This window comes from Embiotoca jacksoni, unplaced genomic scaffold (assembly GCF_022577435.1).
Source record: "Embiotoca jacksoni isolate LCO1_2020_lvr unplaced genomic scaffold, fEmbJac1.0.p SCAF_2, whole genome shotgun sequence".
In the NCBI taxonomy this organism is placed as follows: domain Eukaryota; kingdom Metazoa; phylum Chordata; class Actinopteri; family Embiotocidae; genus Embiotoca; species Embiotoca jacksoni.
The window spans coordinates 15,224,218-15,240,932 of record NW_027185340.1 but is presented as its reverse complement, the minus strand read 5'-3'; the positions used below and the strand labels follow the sequence as shown (position 1 = coordinate 15,240,932).

The following is a 16,715-nucleotide window of genomic DNA, read 5'->3' as shown; positions in this document are numbered from 1 at the left end:
ACCGTAAACAACGGGAAAACTTTGTGGTACATTTGTAGTGTCAAAAAAAAGTGTAGCATATTAGTTTCAAAGAGATCTACTGTGAAAAATATTAGATTTATATTTTAACATTTACTGTACTTTTAAGCATATTGATTTGATCAGACAAACAGAGCAACACTGTTAAAAAAAAGAAAAGAAAAAAGGATTGAAGCTGCACAGTTAAATGAGGTCAGTGTAAATCTGATATTCAAAAAGTAAAATTGCACATTTTCAGTTAATGGTTGTCTGCAATACCTTTTGTCAGGAGTCGGTATTTAAATATTTGAACTTCTCCTTTTGTATCCTCAAGGATACGCAAATTCTAATATCAAAAAGATCCAGAAAGACTCCAGTATTCAGTGTCACATAGTAAGTTTCTGCATTAAATTATTCAAACCAATCAGCTGAAGAAGTTTTAGGCTGTAAACCAAAGGTGCCAAAACATTCTCTACTCCTGGTCTGATGAGTTAAAATCTCTTTTATTCACGTTTTTATGCAGAGGTGTTATAAGAAACAAGGCTGCAGAGACGGATGACAATGGGTGGGAAAAGGGGAAGTGTAATGTTGGACGAGATAATGAGTTGGAGTTTGGTGAAAGCAGTAGAGGGAGACGGACCTCTAGGACGATGGCTGGATGGAGAGACTCAAGTTTTCTGCTTCCTTTGTCTCCTCCGCCGTGACTTTGGAAATCCTTCTGCTTCAAATAGACCAAAATATATGTAAACCACTCGCTGTAATCATTTATTCCTGACTAATGCAATAAATAGAGAAAAGAGGCAACACTGCTAGGGTTACTGTGTGTGTGTGTGTGTGTGTGTGTGTGTGTGTGTGTGTGTGTGTGTCTTCACCTGGTTGAAACGGGTGGCAGGATAATGGTGCGGGGGTGCGCGGTGAGGATAAGCTCTTCTCTGACAGCTTCCATCATCAGGTTCTGCAGCGTGTTCAGCAAAATATCTTCACTCATGTCAGCAGGCACACGTTCAGGCCGCAGGGCGCTCCATGTACCTGAGCATCCTGCCGTCTCCTCCCTGTCTCCTGTCCCACTCAGCAGAACTTGAGGTCGGGGTGTCGGGGGAGGAGACGAGCTGGGACACGGGGAGGAGGACGTCTCTTTAGGCCTGTAGGTGGTGTGCTTTGAGGCCAAAGTAATCAGAGACTCAACGAAGGCTGAATCATCAAGTATGTTCCTGATACACAAAAACAGACACGTACAGTGAATAACTTCTTGTTATGAAGCTCTTAGCTGTAAATCCAACCGTAACCGAACTGATTTAAAAATTACACCTAAACAACAAAGTTTATTTAAGTAAAACGATCTGTCTGGATGTACGGTAAGTGTTTGTTGTATAGATCTGGGTTTTTACCTTAGCAGAGAGGTGAGTAAGAGCACGTGGACATCTCTCTCAGGGCCACGTGTTGATGTAGACAGTCCAGCCCGGAGGGATGTACGTGAAGAAGTGGCTTCAGGTTGTTGGGTCTGTAATGACTGGAGACTGGTACCAGAGAGGCACCAGAGGAAAAAAAAAATATATATATATATGTATATATATTGCTGTAGTGTTTACAATGGAGATCAGCTTCTTCTGGAATCAGATCTTCATTTTTGAAGCAGGAATGTGAGCAAATGTCCTAATTGTGAAACGTGAAAAGATTTTTTTTCGTGCAAACAGAAACTAATTCTGTACCTACACAGTGATTACTGTAATAGTCTTTACCTGTGGTGCTTATGAAACTGGTCAGGGGAGTGTATTAGATACTCCTGATGCCCATGGGAGTGTGCTGTAACTCCCAGATGCAGCAGAGCAGGTCGGGGGGGCGAAGGCCGCCTCCATACGTTTTCTGTTTCTCGCTGCGCCCGCCGCTCAGCTTTTGTTAGTTTGGCACATATCATGCTGACTGTCTCACATCTACTGGAACAGATAGGAGGAAGAGTCTGGAGGGGAAAGACAAAGTGACACATGAAGTTTCAGTGACACGAGTCCAATTAAAATTGTGATCTCAAAGGTTCGTATTTTGACAGCGTGTCTATAATAACGATAATACTCAGAGCAAAAACAACCTTGTATTTTCGGAGTGGTGGCCCTTTTCTTGCGGGAGCTACGAGAGGTTCCTGATTAAAGACAAAGAGTGAATACAGTAAAAACAACTGTCATATAATTTTAAAAAAAAATAAAAAATCTGGCAATGTGTATCTGAAGTCAGACCTGATCTATCAGAACTGTTTGGCTCCCTGGAACATTTCTGTCTGTGATTATGAATTTTTCTTGCTGTCTCTTTTTCTCTTCTTCCCAGCGCTGCAGAGCGTCATGATACTGAACAAGTGCAGCTTCCTGAGTGACCTGCAGAAGAGAGGAGGGAAAACCAACATCAATGGAAGAAATAATCTGCCAAACTAGTGCTTTTATTCATATTCACAATGCTAAAAAAAAAAAAAAAAAAAAAAAACCCAGCTTTAAATCTACACTGAAACAGCTGTTGTACCTGACAGACGAGATGAATTTGATAAACGCTGGGGTAATCTGTAGAGGTGAAGGTGAGGACACAAAGAACACACTCCCCCGGACAAACACGGCCTCGCTCTGGATGGATCTGCACCACCTGACAACACATTAACACATGCAAACCTGGTCAGCAGTAAACCTCAAAATCTAAACAGACAGCTCATCTGGCAAATACACCTGAGAAAAAGAACAAGGGGTTCATTTCATTGCTGTTTCTGACCGTCGGAGAGCAAAACAAAGAAGGAAGGACCGGCTTCCTTCCTCCAAACATCCACACAAACTGAGGCTACCTGTGCACCTTCCTCTACCTGTTGGTTGTCCTGCTGGAACATGTCCCACTTATAGTGGACAGTGTCCGTGAAAGACACATTGGTGAGGAAGAGGATTCTTGAAGATTTTGAGCACACAGGGATGTCACCGATACAGACACGGTTCTCAGAAAGGAATAATACCTGCACACACACACACACACACACACATTGAGATTAATACATATAGCCTGAAATCACCTCAATTTACAGGCATAAAGATTTATTCCACAGATTCCAGTTAAAATGTCAGAGGAATGATATGCAAAGTATGAAAACAAGAGTTCACTCATTCACACAGTATCCGTTTTATTTAACTCTGTTCATAGGTGCTCTCACCTGTCCTGGGAAGGGCACTCTGGGGACAGCGGCTTTACTGTCACTGCAGTTTGAACTCGGTGTCGGAGTATTAAGCCCACATCCCTCAAACGTCACCACTCTCGACTCGCCATCCTGGATGTGGATAGGAACATCCATCTGGTGAGAGAGAGAAGGAAAAAAATGTAAATTACAGATTGAGATTGGACAGTTAGAGACTAGCTTACCTTATAATTACTATAGTATGTGGCATTATTCCGAATGAATGAATGAAGGACAATTGAGCAAGTCATTGTAATCACTCCGTTGTATATTATCGCAATTACTCTTAATTTTTTTAAATTACTATCAGATTAATGATAGCAAAGCCACAGTAGAAAACACCTGGTGTGACATGGTGCCGTACAGTTTGTAAAAGAACAATGTGAAGAAGGTATGCAGAGGATAATTAAATCCATACTTGGTACAGCTTAGCTTCCAGTGGAGAGAAGATCCATTCCAGGATGGATGTCTCTCCAGGAGGGACGTCTCCCTCTGGACTGAGGCAGCAAAGCACCGGATGGTTAAAGTTGTCCACCTGAAGCTGTGACAGCACCGCTGTGTCCACTTCATAACGGACTGGCATTTCACCACCATTGTACAATTCATACACCTGCATGGCAAAACAATATATACATACAAATCCCAGATGATGTCTGAACCATTATAAAGCCTTAACCTGCGATGTTTACAAATGAAAGTTTTTAGCATATGTAGTGCAGCGCAATCTATTTTTCAGCTCACTGTGAAAAGACAACGAGCTGTATTGACTCAATGTTCGAAAACCAAACACGCACCTGCCTCGGAGCACTGCGGTCCCCGATAGTTACAGGGGTGAAGACATGTCGACTGGAGGCAAAGTGCAGATACGGTCGATCTCTCTCTACTGTCACCCCTTGAAAGTTCAGCTGCACACAGAAATACATCACATGTTCACAAAGTTAGTGAAAACACTGAGATACAGTGGAACGACTAAAAGAGACTGCAGCGGCGCTCCGTCCGCATTGTCAATTGTTAAGCCGCAAATGAGCTGCAGACGCAGTGACTTCATTTCCTTATCTTTTCATTCTTTTCCTTTTTTCTTTATTTTACGCAGCAAAAAGTTTAACTGAAAACACAAAATAATCAACTCTGTCACACGGTAGAAAGACGATACGCTCCCGTGCCTAACGCAGCTCTCTGTTAGGCACCTGCTGCCATCATGACGTCGTTATATCACAAAAAAGAGGGCATGTCAATCATTAACATAAATGTCTTTCAATATATTTAACATATGTTAGTTCCTGCACAACGAGCAAAATTTAGAAATTAAATTACTAATATTCTCGAAACTCAAGTGAACGAATAATACACTTGTGACAATACTGGAAAAGCATTACTGAAGTGAAGAAACTGTAAGTTACAGCAATGAGACTAATTTAACTTTCGATTCCACCAGAACTGTCAGTTGAATTTTTTTTTTTATCATTGTGGTGTTAGACTTGAATAAATATAACTTTACCAGGAGTTCTCTGCCATAAGAGAGTTTGAACACGACAGGGAATCGATCTGTCCCAGCAAAGTGATGACTGTGAAGGACGACATTTGAACACAACGAAGGACAAGAATACATTGTGTCACATTATCAGTGTAATCTGATGCATAGACTGGGAGCTAAAAACACATAATTTGTTTACATTCAAAACCCTCACAGTTAGGATAATTTAATTGTTACATCAAAGCTCATTTGCTATAGATTGCCTCTTTTCTACAGTTCCTCTGAAGTGCACATGTTTCTGTGCCATTTACAGTGATGATCTCTGACCTGTAGCTGAAGCGTACTGCCCTCTTCTGGCCAGGGAGCAACGATCCAGAGCGAGGAGAAACGCTGAACAGTTGGTTGTCCTGAACCTGTCAGTAGGTTCAAATATTTGCGTTCAAGTCTCTGTCTTTTCTGAGTCTCAACATTTTGTAATCACAAATTGATATTTAAAATTAAGTGTAAAACTCGGAAATTGTTTTGTTTTTTTTGCCAATAAAATAAAAAAATAAAAAATGCCTGACCTTCATCTGATACAGCTCTGTGCTGCTGAACTCTCCCGTCACTGCCCAGTACTCCACCTCTATCTGTTGGTCTTCTGGAAACACGAATGCCCTAATATTGAAGAAGAGGCCAAAAATAATCAATCAGTAGACAAATAAAACGTCTGTTATTAACAAACTCTACTTTTAACCACTATTTGGTAAGTACAGATGGTGAAATGGTAAAATGATGAGCTATATAAACCTATCTGTTATACTGAAATGAACTGTATGAGTTGGTGTTACTGTATTTTCTACAGTCTGTTACATACCAGTCCACCTTGATAGAACCAGGGTTGTGAAACATCAACGTAAAGTGTGAGGGTTCTGAATTTATGGGAGCAGAACCAAAGTTGAAATCCAACATAGTTTCGGTGAAGATGGAAGGACACCTGCTCAGCCTAGAGACAGAAAGAGAAGACAAAGTTATGCACACACGACACAACGACAACGAAAATGCAGGATAAATATTCAACTTAAAGGAATCAGTAAATAGTGGAATTTAAAAGTAATTTATAATGAATCATAGTTGGCATGTTCGATTTTAAAAATGGCATAAAAAAAAATCAAAACTGACACAAAAATAAACAATTGATACAATGCCGAGTTGTTTCTAAATCAGCAGCTTACCTGTGCCTGGTCAGGGTTCTAAATGTGAGTTCTGCAGAGCACGGGCTGCACAGCAAGTGCTCATTGAGGCTGTCCAATGAGAAGAGGTTCCACAGAAGCAACCTGCTGAGCTTGCCCACACTGCCACTGCTGCATGCATCCATCACCTGTAGAGTGGGAAACACACCCTTCGCTCGCACTTCACACAGTGCCTGAGGAGGGGACGACACAAACCCTGGAGAGACACAGATACAGAGAGAAAGAGAACTTAATAAGTATTGAGAATTAACCTGTGAAATATACTTAGGTATATAGCATGTGTATGCTTTTTGTCTACCAATGGCATTGAGTGTCTGATAGCTGATGAGCCAGAGGTACTGGGCTCGTCTACATGGTCTGACGGTAGATCGGAGTTGCATTGTGGAGTATGTGGCGATGGTTCCCTCCTCACAGTCCAGATGTAAACCTAAATGGGCCAGACAGGACATATCTAATCAACAGTAAGGACTCATATACCTTACTACCTGATGCACATGCTAAAATGAAATACTTTGTCACAGGGAACTGATTAATCTCATGCATGTACAGTAAAACAATCACAAACAAGGCCAAGGAAATAATTACCACTTCTCTCTGTTTCAGGGTTGTAATCAAGCTCATCATCTAGAAGTTTCTGCTGTACTGAGAGACAGAAGGACACTGGACAAGGGCTCTTGTTCACCAGAAGAACCTCAATGGACTCAGAGCTTCCAACCTGAATCTCCCCCACATCCAGCACTGCTTTCTCTGCCTGGGAAGGAAACAAAGATGCACATACTGCTTTGTTTGATTCAATTTAAGGTCTATTCATGCTCTAAAACTACATTAAGATGTAGTTTGAATTTTCACACACACAATATACACACTAGGATATGACCATGCATACACACAAACACAATGGCAGTCCCACCTCTATGGAGCCTTTGGAACCCGTTCCCACCACTGTAAGTGTAAGGTGTGACCTGTTAGATCCATCAGTCCGGATCGGCCAGAAGGTGAGAGTAGGTTTGAGTGTGTATGTTTCCTCTGCCAGCGGAGTGAAAGACCACGTCTGGACCTGTGATAAAAGTAAACAAAGTCAGTTGCACGATAAATCTTTGATCTTAAGGTACAATCTACAGAAATGTCCAGAATGTCAGATTGTGTCAGTCTCTCACTGAGCTCTCATTGGGATGCAGTTCGCCAGCATCTGGTTGGACGCAAATCAGCTTCTGTTCCGAGCCTGGAACGCTCCACTGGAACCTATCACCAAACACAATCACAGAAAGCCAGCTGTCAACAAAATTAATGATGCTGAGATAAGTCCAGACTACAAACAATACACTAAAAAATGTCAGAACACTGGACTAGAATAACAGCAGTGAGATAACAGATCAGCCAACCAACCGTATAGGCAGGCGGCTCAAGTTCTTGATGTGATGGGTGCGCTGGGTCTGTGAGGCCACAGCTGTTGGGTGGAAATATAAACTGCCGCCTCCTTCCAGAGACACACACGGCTTTTCCACCACACTGACAACCGTCAGTTCCTGAACAAGACGTAGACATTCACAGATAGAAAAACCAGCAAGAACACTGAGTGACTGAGTCTTATGACCTGTGTCCTTGTGTTGTGTAGTACCTTCATGTGTTTAGCTGCATTGAGCTGCAGGCATAAGTTGAACCCCTGTTTGGGACTGTCTTCTGTTGGAGTTGTTCTGAGGGTGAGGATTTGGTGATCCCCTGGCTGGATCGAACCACAGCTCGGCACTACAAACACGGATTCTGCCAGGGAAGGATTTGAGCTGTGGTCCAGACAGAAAGTGAGGGGCAAGTCTCCATCATTTTGTAGCAGCACTGTCCGATAGGACATGACACTCAGGGCTGGAAACACCTGGCAAGAACAAAAAATGGTATAGTAACAGAGTGTCCTTTCTTGGTATAATAGTGTCAAAATACTGAAAAATATAATGTATTAGATTTAAATACATCTTCCTGTTGAGAATTGAGAAAATGAGTTTCTGGTTGTACTTCTGTCTCACCACTAGAGGGGACTTTAGGGTACAGCAAGGGATGAAGTGTTCTTTGCCGAGCTGAAAGGAATGGCCAATGACTCTGACAGTCACACACCAGGGCGGACACAGCAGTAGCTCTCCTACATCAGGACCGTCCTGCAGCATCCACAGAGGTGAGAGCAAAACATTGACAGCAAGAAACTGTTTGGTTCATTCAATAAGAAGACATTGGAGAAAATAATAACAATAACAAAGGAACACACTTTTGCCAACTCAAAAAAGCACCATCACTTGTTGTAATGGATTGTTTACTGTAGTGTATTCTACAATAATACCTTGTACAATGCAAAGCACTCAAGTTGAGCTCCATGTAAGGTATTGAGCTGCTTGGGGTCATAAGTCACTCTGAATGATGTGGACTTCAGTGGAGCCAGGTCACATGATGAGGGAGAGACAGAAAATGGAGATTCTTTGGCAACAGTCCACAGGAGGCTGGAACAGAATAAATAGCAAAACATGAGCCTCGTTGGGCAAGAAAAACTAAAACAGTTTTTAGTCATATTTCATGTGGAAAAATATTGTGTGTACCTGAGTTTCCCTCTGGTGTGGTTTGTGATGGAGACAGACTGTGAGAAAGCAGATGATGTAGACAAAGAGGATGTCATTTTGTGATTAAACAGCAGTTCACTTGGCACCACTGATACAGGCAGAGATGATGAAGAAGCACTTGAAGAGAGTGGATCCATGCACCCAGGGAAAGTTTGGTCAAATTTCTTCACGACAACAGCATTGTCTGGTCTTTGGTTTGACTGCTAGAAAATGACACAGAGAAAGAGTCAGAGAAACAACACTAAACATTTACTGTCACTTTAGTTAATGTCAGTTTGGTGTTAATAGGTGATTGTTAGTGTGTTTTCTTTAAGGATATTTAAAAGGAGAAATCTGGAAATCTGTTTGGAAGTGTACCTCCTCCGCCTGTGAGTCCTCCCCCTGCTGGTCCAAGTGTATATTACAATCTTGCGCCAAGGCACTGAGAGTGCCTGGTGATTGCTGTCTGCGGTACCAGTGAAGGTTGTACAGAACCAGGTGTTCAGGTTTTAGTATGGCTGGTCGCTGGAACTCTGAGTGACAGGTGCCAATCAGGTTAAGAAACACAGGGTCCTAAAAGGGAGATTGGGTTAATAAGTAGGTAGTCTTGGTCATGTTACTCTGCATGTTGTGAGTGTGTATGCATTTGCATCCCTTACTCTGTGCAGTATGAGACATGCCACTTTTCTATGGTGAACAATAGACTGCGTAGGCCTGTAGACTGTTTTCAGTGTGGTATGGCTATAAGGGGGTACAGTGCCACTTGCTGGTAGGATACTAAACACACTGTTCCCATTACAGTCAATATCCCATGTGAAGAAAGCCTCGGCAGGCGAAGAATTAACCAGCTTCACTGTCTGTACAACTGATCCTCCTTCTTCAAGACATCCAAAGTCCACCACAGAGGAGGACAGGGAAACCGTGGGACCTAGTTACACAAAGACATTTTCATACACATGCATCTGGGCTTTCAGTTACAGGTTGAGTATACCTTTCTTTTCTTTTTTTTTTTGTGAAAAAATATGTTCTGGCTGTAAACATTTATTTGTTTTTCTAAGAATACAAAGCAATGGATTTCTCATGTATGTGTGCCTCTTACCTATACAATTTCCTGTAAGTTTGAGCAGACCTTCACTGAGTGTCCCCTTATATTTGAGGGACAAGTACTCCACAGCAACAGTCTCAACCACAGCAGGAGAATAAGTGACTGAAGCCCGTAGAGATCGACCAGGCGGCACTTTACCCCTGATGATATCACAGCTGAACTCTGATTCAAACATGGGCACCCCGCCAGACACTCGTGACAGAGAAAAATAAACCGTTACCTAGAGGAGAGGAGCGAAAAGAGAGTTGTGAGAAGGCCACTGAAGGTGGACATTTGCACTTGTATATCTATGTGTACTACCCACTGGGGAGGGGTTGAAGATGTCAAACTGTTTCTCCAAACTCTGGCCAATTGCCACAGAACCAAAGTGGAGCACCAGAGCACCATTTTCTTCTTCCTTGTTGCTATTGGGATTCCTCAACTGAAGATACGGGTATTTGGCTGAAATGAAAGCAAGCGAAGCGTCTTAGATTTTTTTTTTCCCCCCTCATCTCTTTTTACACAATCTTCTGAGTATAACTACATACACTGCCTGTACATAAAATATAAAGCTGCAATTGAAACAAATATTGAATATGCATCTATGCTCTTATTTGCATAGTTATACATGGTCAGACCCGAGAACAGCTCGGTAAAATCAGTAGCTTAAGTGCTAATAAGTCCATTTTTGACCATGTAGATTCGAGGCCAGTTGACAGATAACAAAGCAGTGGGGTTTTACATGGAAACTCTGTCTTTTGTGTTTTCCAACTAAGAGTTCTATAAAATAAAGGCCTTACTCATTTTTTTGGTCTGTTTTGCTAATATTACTGATGTACCAAACTGACAATCAAGTTGATAGCGTGTGATAATTTTATTCTTTGATTTTGGTAGTGGGCGAAGCAGAACCATTTACATTTCTATCCCATATTGCACCCACAACAGTAAATGTTGAGGTACTGATCATACAGTCTATAGTAGTGATTCACATTGTATGTCAGGCTAAATTGTCAAAGCTAGTAAGAACTATCGGTAACCTTTCAAATTCCTGTTAACCAGACACTGAAGCCCAAATCTTTGGACCTAATACTCTTGTCCTGTCTCTGCTGTGAGTTTCAGTACCTATTGCCTGGAGATGCACAGCGCAGCAGCTCTCAAACATGTCCACGTCTTCTCCAAACCTGCAGTAAGCCTGCTGCTGGTACACCAGCGCCTCCTGTGGCCGGAAGACCACCGTGATGTGACGCTCCTGGCCAGGTTTCAACAGGCCCTGCTCCGGGCTCAGCTGGAATGGGGCTGCACTCTCCCACTGGAAGCACGTCTGGAGTTTACTGTTGGAGGAAAAATGGGGAAAACACAATAAAAGCAAAGACTAAAAAAAAAGGAGCAAAGATATTAACTGAACTTCCTTGCCCACCAAACACCAACACACACACACACACACACACACATAAGCATATGGAGGGACAGACACACACAGTCACAGTCATGTGTACCTGGCGTTCTTCAGCGGGAAAGTAGTGCGTGAGGAGTGTTGAACAGCGCATAGTGGAAGCATCACAGAGTCAGGCAGCTCCAGGGCATGGCAGGGAATGATGGCACGGAGGCATACTTGAAAGCTCCCCTCTTTACCATGAAATTCAATGCTGTCCTCGTACTCACACTTCCCCATTCAGTCAGAAAGACACACAAGACATGAAACAGGAGAGTTGAACATGCTAAAGAGAATCAACTTTCACTTTTTTTTTTCTTTTTAAGTCATTTGTATCTTTTTTCTAGTCCGATTCTTCTTGTGGTGTCGTGTCTTCTTCACTTAACTTTCTCTATGTGTATGACAATAATAAAATATGTGTTACTGAATAATGGACAGCTGGTTTTTAAAATTATTTTTATATAATCTATTTTTTGTAAGATCCTCATCTACAACTGTACTTCACTCACACTTGGTCTTTAGACTTACAAAGTCCAAAATACACATGCAGGTTTTTTTTTACCCTTTGGAGCGGTCTAAAGGTCACTGGCATTGAGAAGGAAGTCCCTGGGCTGAGAACAATGATCTGAGGAATCAAGGTTGAGAAGAACTTGGACACTGGAGGTCTGTGAGGGTATAAAATAGGATATGTTATCCTGTGGATTAAATCTATATTGTAAAGCTTGGGGCTGTGTGCATGTGTTTGTGAGTTTGTAAGACCTTATGTGTAGCTTCTGCAGCTTGATATGGATGTTCTTTAACACCAACGGCTTGGTGAACTCTCCTTTCAGGTCCCAGTCCTCCCAGACAAGCTCTGGCCTGGTTTCCAATCCTAAGAAGCAGCTTATTTGGTCGGAAGCTTGTCGATGGTAGTTCCCATCGCTTTGCCTCTGGTGAATCCCAGGACCCTGCCAGATACAGACAGAAGACTTTTAGAGAAAAAAATACAGTTCACTGAGGATAGTATAAATGTGGAGATAAATAGTGGAGCTTAAAATGATCATGCACTAATAGTTATCTCCAGGTACTGAGTAGTTTTATTCAGACATTTATGTGCAAGCTTTGGACTGAGAAATAAGACTGGAGGAAACTAACCATAAATTAACATGTTTTGTACACAGGTGCCAGTATGTCAAAACAACGAACGATACATAATGTACGTTTTATGAGTGCATTGTAGACATGGCTGATTAACAATAGTGTGACTGTTGAGCAGCCTATTTACTCTAAAACTCTTGTCTTGAGAAGCATGAAGGCAGGAAAAAAAAGACGAGGGTATCTTAATCATCGATAATGCGGTGGTTTACGGATTATTTGGCTAATTCTGTGTAAGACTTAAAGTGAAATTTAAACCATAATTTTAAACAGGTTTTTTTTTTTTTTAAAGAGAAACAAAGCAAGTCGTTAATGGCAGAGGGCCTTTGATATTCAGACTTTACTTTGATAGCTTTCCCTGCAGCGGAGGGCTGCAATGGAGCTGCTGACGTCAAACGGTCTGGACCCCGAATCTCCGCTAACATGGCTGGAAAAACAACAACAAAAACAGAGAGAGAGAAGGCATTTAGACATCTTCAAAGTTTCTTCCAGGACCTACGGCTACTTAAGCACAATTTACACACCTACTACAGGATCGCAAGAAGAGCTCGCCGCCCTAAATGTTGCGACCAAGCTCCGAGAGTGTTTTAAAAACTACCGCAGCGTCAAATCAGGACAAGTCTAACCCAGGACGTAGAAACCTTATCATGACGTTGATGCAAAACTGAAATCGGGTGGTCTGAGACGCAAAAAGCAACCTTAACTTACCTAACAACAAATGATCAACACTTAAAGGTTACAGAGTATTTTTTTTTTTTGTTTACTTCATTGGAGTTAATGAAAACACCGCTAACAGCAGCAACCGACATGAGCCGAGTTTGTCGGGTCACCGCGTTTCCATGGCAACGAGTGTTTGCGTCGCCACGGAAACTACGGGATCCGAAGAGGCGCCATTGCGGTGGAAACTGAAAGTCTGCGGGTCTTACAGTTTGAGAGTTTCAGCCAGTCCTTATAAACGCGAGAGATTCTGGGCATTTGATGTGATGGAAAATATAAATATTGTCCGAGGATCGATACAAGCAGTCACCACTTGCGTCCAGCTAACTTGAACGGCGCTGCAAAGTGTGGAGCTGACAGAACTGGGGAGCGACACATACGAGCCTCAACAGATTTAAAAGCCTGCTCACACTTTTCCATCACAAACCAGATTCTTAAAGTCATTCTTGTTTCCGCTTTAACTTATTGGATTCAACACACTCTTATGAATTAGACTTTATTTTTTTTTTTACTATTCATCTCCACAAATGTTGCATTCAAATTGGAATATATTAAATTCTATAAACATTACATTATGTTGACAACATTTTACAAAACACAAGGGAAATGCCATGTTAACAATTAATTTCAAATAAGTGGTCTATGTGCAGACATTTGCTTGTGTGCGGCTTTAACTAAATACAACATGCTGGTTCAAGAAGGAAATACAAAGCAAAGCATTAAATATCATACAACAGAACAATATTGTTAAAAAAAAAAAAGAGTACGACAATAGTCTTAACAGCAGTTTTCTTGCCACACAATTATCATGCCCTGAAACTTTAGGCGAAAGAGCGTCAATCCAAGTCTTCTTAAAAACATAACACGTTTCCAATTTTAGACAAATAACTGTCAAGCATTTTGTAACAGACCAGGAAGCATGGATGATAATGTAACAGTGACAATCTTTACAACATCATTCTCAAAGTTATTTTTTCAGTCTGTTTCTTTGTCCACTACCTTCCATGAAAGTGCAATTTACAAAGTTGTAATACATGTACATTTATAAATGAATTCATTGCAGATGAAAAGACAGGGACATGGGCTTTAAATAGTTTGAACTGTTTAAATCATACAGGTGAATAACACAAGATAGATGATCCTGAAGTCTCATGAATGGATTGCTTGCTACTAAACCATTAAATGTCCACGTACATAAAGATGCTAATATCCTGGTTTGATGTAATTACATCCAGCACAGTGTGCCAATGTTGGTATCCCTTTTTGCTAATTTAGGAGGTCCAGATATGATTTGTGCTGTGAAAAAAGAAAAATCCTCTTCATGCCACCATGTTCGCACTATGTATTATTATTTTAATGGTAATAAACATTTAAAAAAAAACATTCAATAAAAGCACATGTAAGTTTACAACTACAGAAAATCCCCACTCCTTCTTCCTGGGCCCCCTTCTTCCATCTCCCCCTCTGAGTAAGAGCTGTAGTTCCCCGTTCCTCCTCCTGCATGCTTTGTGAATCCAACAGAGCTGTAGGAACCTTCCTCCAGCACCTCTATCTCCTCGTGTTCATCCTCATCCTCCCCTTCTAGCTCCTTTTGATCCTCCAGGCTCGAGCTGAGAGAGCCACCATGAGCTTTAATAACCTGTATATCCAGTCCAGTTCTTTCTGTGTCAGTCAGTGAGATCGGAGCTACTTGTTCCTTGGCTTTACGACTTCTCTTCCACTTCATCCGTCTGTTCTGGAACCAGATCTTCACCTAAAAATAGGAATCACAACAGTGTGAATATTTTAATTGTGTTCTCTTTCTGTTAATTTATGCTTTGCTTTGTTGATGCTTGGGAGGAGAAGATTATTATAATCCCCCCCAAAAAAGGAGGGCACTAAAACTGTCATTGGCTGGGAGAAGTAACTTCCATGCAATCATCTGTAGCATTTCAATATTTCATATTCTTACCTGAGTCTCTGTCAGCATGAGAGAAGTGGCCACCTCAAAGCGTTTAGGTCTGGACAGATACTTGTTGAGCTTGAACTGGTTTTCCAGTTCCAGCAGCTGCTGACTGGTGAAAGCTGTCCTCGGCCTCCGACACTTCCCCAACAAACCAGCCTGACCTGGAGCTGAAAGGGGAAAACAGAAGCACAGACAACTTATTTACATATTTGACATCTTTATTCATCTATTTCTGTGTGTATATACTACTCATATTTGGGCTTGTGGGCCTATAAATGAACAAGTCTTAAAGTAGAAATATGCAGAAATAACAAATCGAAACAAAGATTACAAAATGTTGAAGTTTGGTTTCCATATTATTTTTTGTATAGCGCAGGCCAACCTGCCTGTTCATCATACCATCACAGAGCTCCATTACCTTAATGAAAACACTATAAATGTTATCAATTGATTGAGCGGTAGGTCTAAATGTTGCATGTTTTTCGTATGAGATAAATTGTACTTAAGTGACAGCATCTCAATGTCACTGTCCTTTCAACACCAATACCAACACACAGCTGTTTGTTATCTTGGCTTTACAATACAGTAAACATTGATTGGTTGTTCTCCTGAGAATCTCCAGACAAAAACTTCTTGAATAAAATGCAGCTTTGACTAAATCCACTGATAAACTAGGGAAAAATGTACGATCAATTTGCTCTAAACTGGAATAGTTTCCATTGTATACTGCCTAAACTAGCTAAACAGGTTAATACCTGCAAATAAATAAATCAATTTGTAGTATTATAGAACTACAATATTCATTTGTATATTAATACACAACTAAATTACATTTTATATATTAGGAAAATAATAATAATAATTTCCTCCCTGATCCAAAATTCGGAGCTTGATGAATAGCCTATCTAACTTGCTGGTTGTTTAACCCTAAATAATCGGAAGTACGAACGAAAAAGTTTATATCTACAGGGGCGTGAAAAAAACAAAACTCACCGCCGTACTCTCCAAGTCTGGGCATCATCATCCCGGCTCTGATCCAGGGCTCCAGGGGCAGCATTCCGGTCATGTTGGTCCCTTCCAGCTGCTCCGGATACGCCTGGACCAGCTGTGCGAAGCCGGGGTACATGAAGGCAGGGTGCTGACCTCCGAGGGCCGCCAAAGGATACATGGAGCCCGGGTGCATTCTGAGGAGACCCACTTGATGCAGAGCAGTGAATCCTGAGTGGGGCAAGTTGATAAAATGAGACTTGGATGGGACTCCTGGCTGGGCTGCAGAGGAGTTTGGAGGTTTCGGGTGAGGGGAGGGCGTCTCTGAACCGCGGTTCGACTCTGAACTATCATCGGGGCTCCTGCTGTAATACACCTCCGGGGACGGACCGTCGCTGTCCGTCCTCTGGTCCACGTCGTGCCCCAGCAGCGCATCAATGCAAAAGTTTTTGGATCTCTCCATGGTGGCCGTCATTCTGTCCCGGGATGTTTCCAGTGACCAGCTGATGCCAGTTAGTTTGAAACAGGCCCTGGGTTAATGTTAATACCTGAGATCCAAAGTTTCAACCTAAACTTGAGAAATAAACTCTTCTGATACGTTTAAAAGTGGCCTCTAATCTCTGAATACAAGATGTCAACTGTTAAACTTCACGATGCTGGTTCCTTTGTCATTCCTCTTCGCCAAAAAAGATCGTCTTTCTGAGCCAATCCACTTTAACCCTGCGTGTAGAAACCACTTCAGCCACTCCAACTGTGAGCGGAAAAATGACTCGCAACCAGTTGCACCATAAAGTCTGCTGAGCTGTGATTGGCCAGAGCCCTGCAGCACAGGGGCAGGGTGGCCTACACATAAACTTGTCTAAGGTCACTTGGGGCCTCATATAAACCTACTCTGTTGCGGAGTATTGAATTAAAATATTATATTAAAAGTTGAAGTCTTT

General features: G+C 41.8%; 2 protein-coding genes across 2 annotated transcripts; both read right to left on the bottom strand.

Moving 5' to 3' along the window:
- Positions 1-493: 493 nt before the first annotated feature.
- cfap65 (cilia and flagella associated protein 65) lies at positions 494-12,915 on the bottom strand. The gene is made up of 35 exons (XM_069154748.1): positions 12,834-12,915; positions 12,470-12,552; positions 11,751-11,938; positions 11,554-11,656; positions 11,056-11,222; positions 10,682-10,890; positions 9,885-10,021; positions 9,575-9,800; positions 9,135-9,403; positions 8,854-9,048; positions 8,476-8,699; positions 8,223-8,379; positions 7,915-8,043; positions 7,515-7,766; positions 7,283-7,422; positions 7,054-7,138; positions 6,807-6,953; positions 6,482-6,647; positions 6,195-6,323; positions 5,879-6,092; positions 5,521-5,649; positions 5,231-5,321; positions 4,992-5,077; positions 4,689-4,755; positions 3,985-4,095; positions 3,609-3,800; positions 3,170-3,307; positions 2,831-2,974; positions 2,503-2,619; positions 2,226-2,360; positions 2,081-2,131; positions 1,737-1,954; positions 1,386-1,514; positions 870-1,208; positions 494-718 (listed from the first exon to the last, which is right to left on the bottom strand). Exons 2-35 carry the CDS (start codon positions 12,548-12,550, stop codon positions 640-642), a joined length of 5,244 nt encoding a protein of 1,747 aa, XP_069010849.1. The 5' UTR covers positions 12,551-12,552; positions 12,834-12,915; the 3' UTR covers positions 494-639.
- Positions 12,916-14,253: 1,338 nt separating this feature from the next.
- On the bottom strand, positions 14,254-16,249 carry LOC138201654 (motor neuron and pancreas homeobox protein 1-like). Its single transcript, XM_069155271.1, has 3 exons — positions 15,781-16,249; positions 14,794-14,954; positions 14,254-14,595 (listed from the first exon to the last, which is right to left on the bottom strand). Exons 1-3 carry the CDS (start codon positions 16,247-16,249, stop codon positions 14,254-14,256), a joined length of 972 nt encoding a protein of 323 aa, XP_069011372.1.
- Between the last annotated feature and the right edge of the window lie 466 nt (positions 16,250-16,715).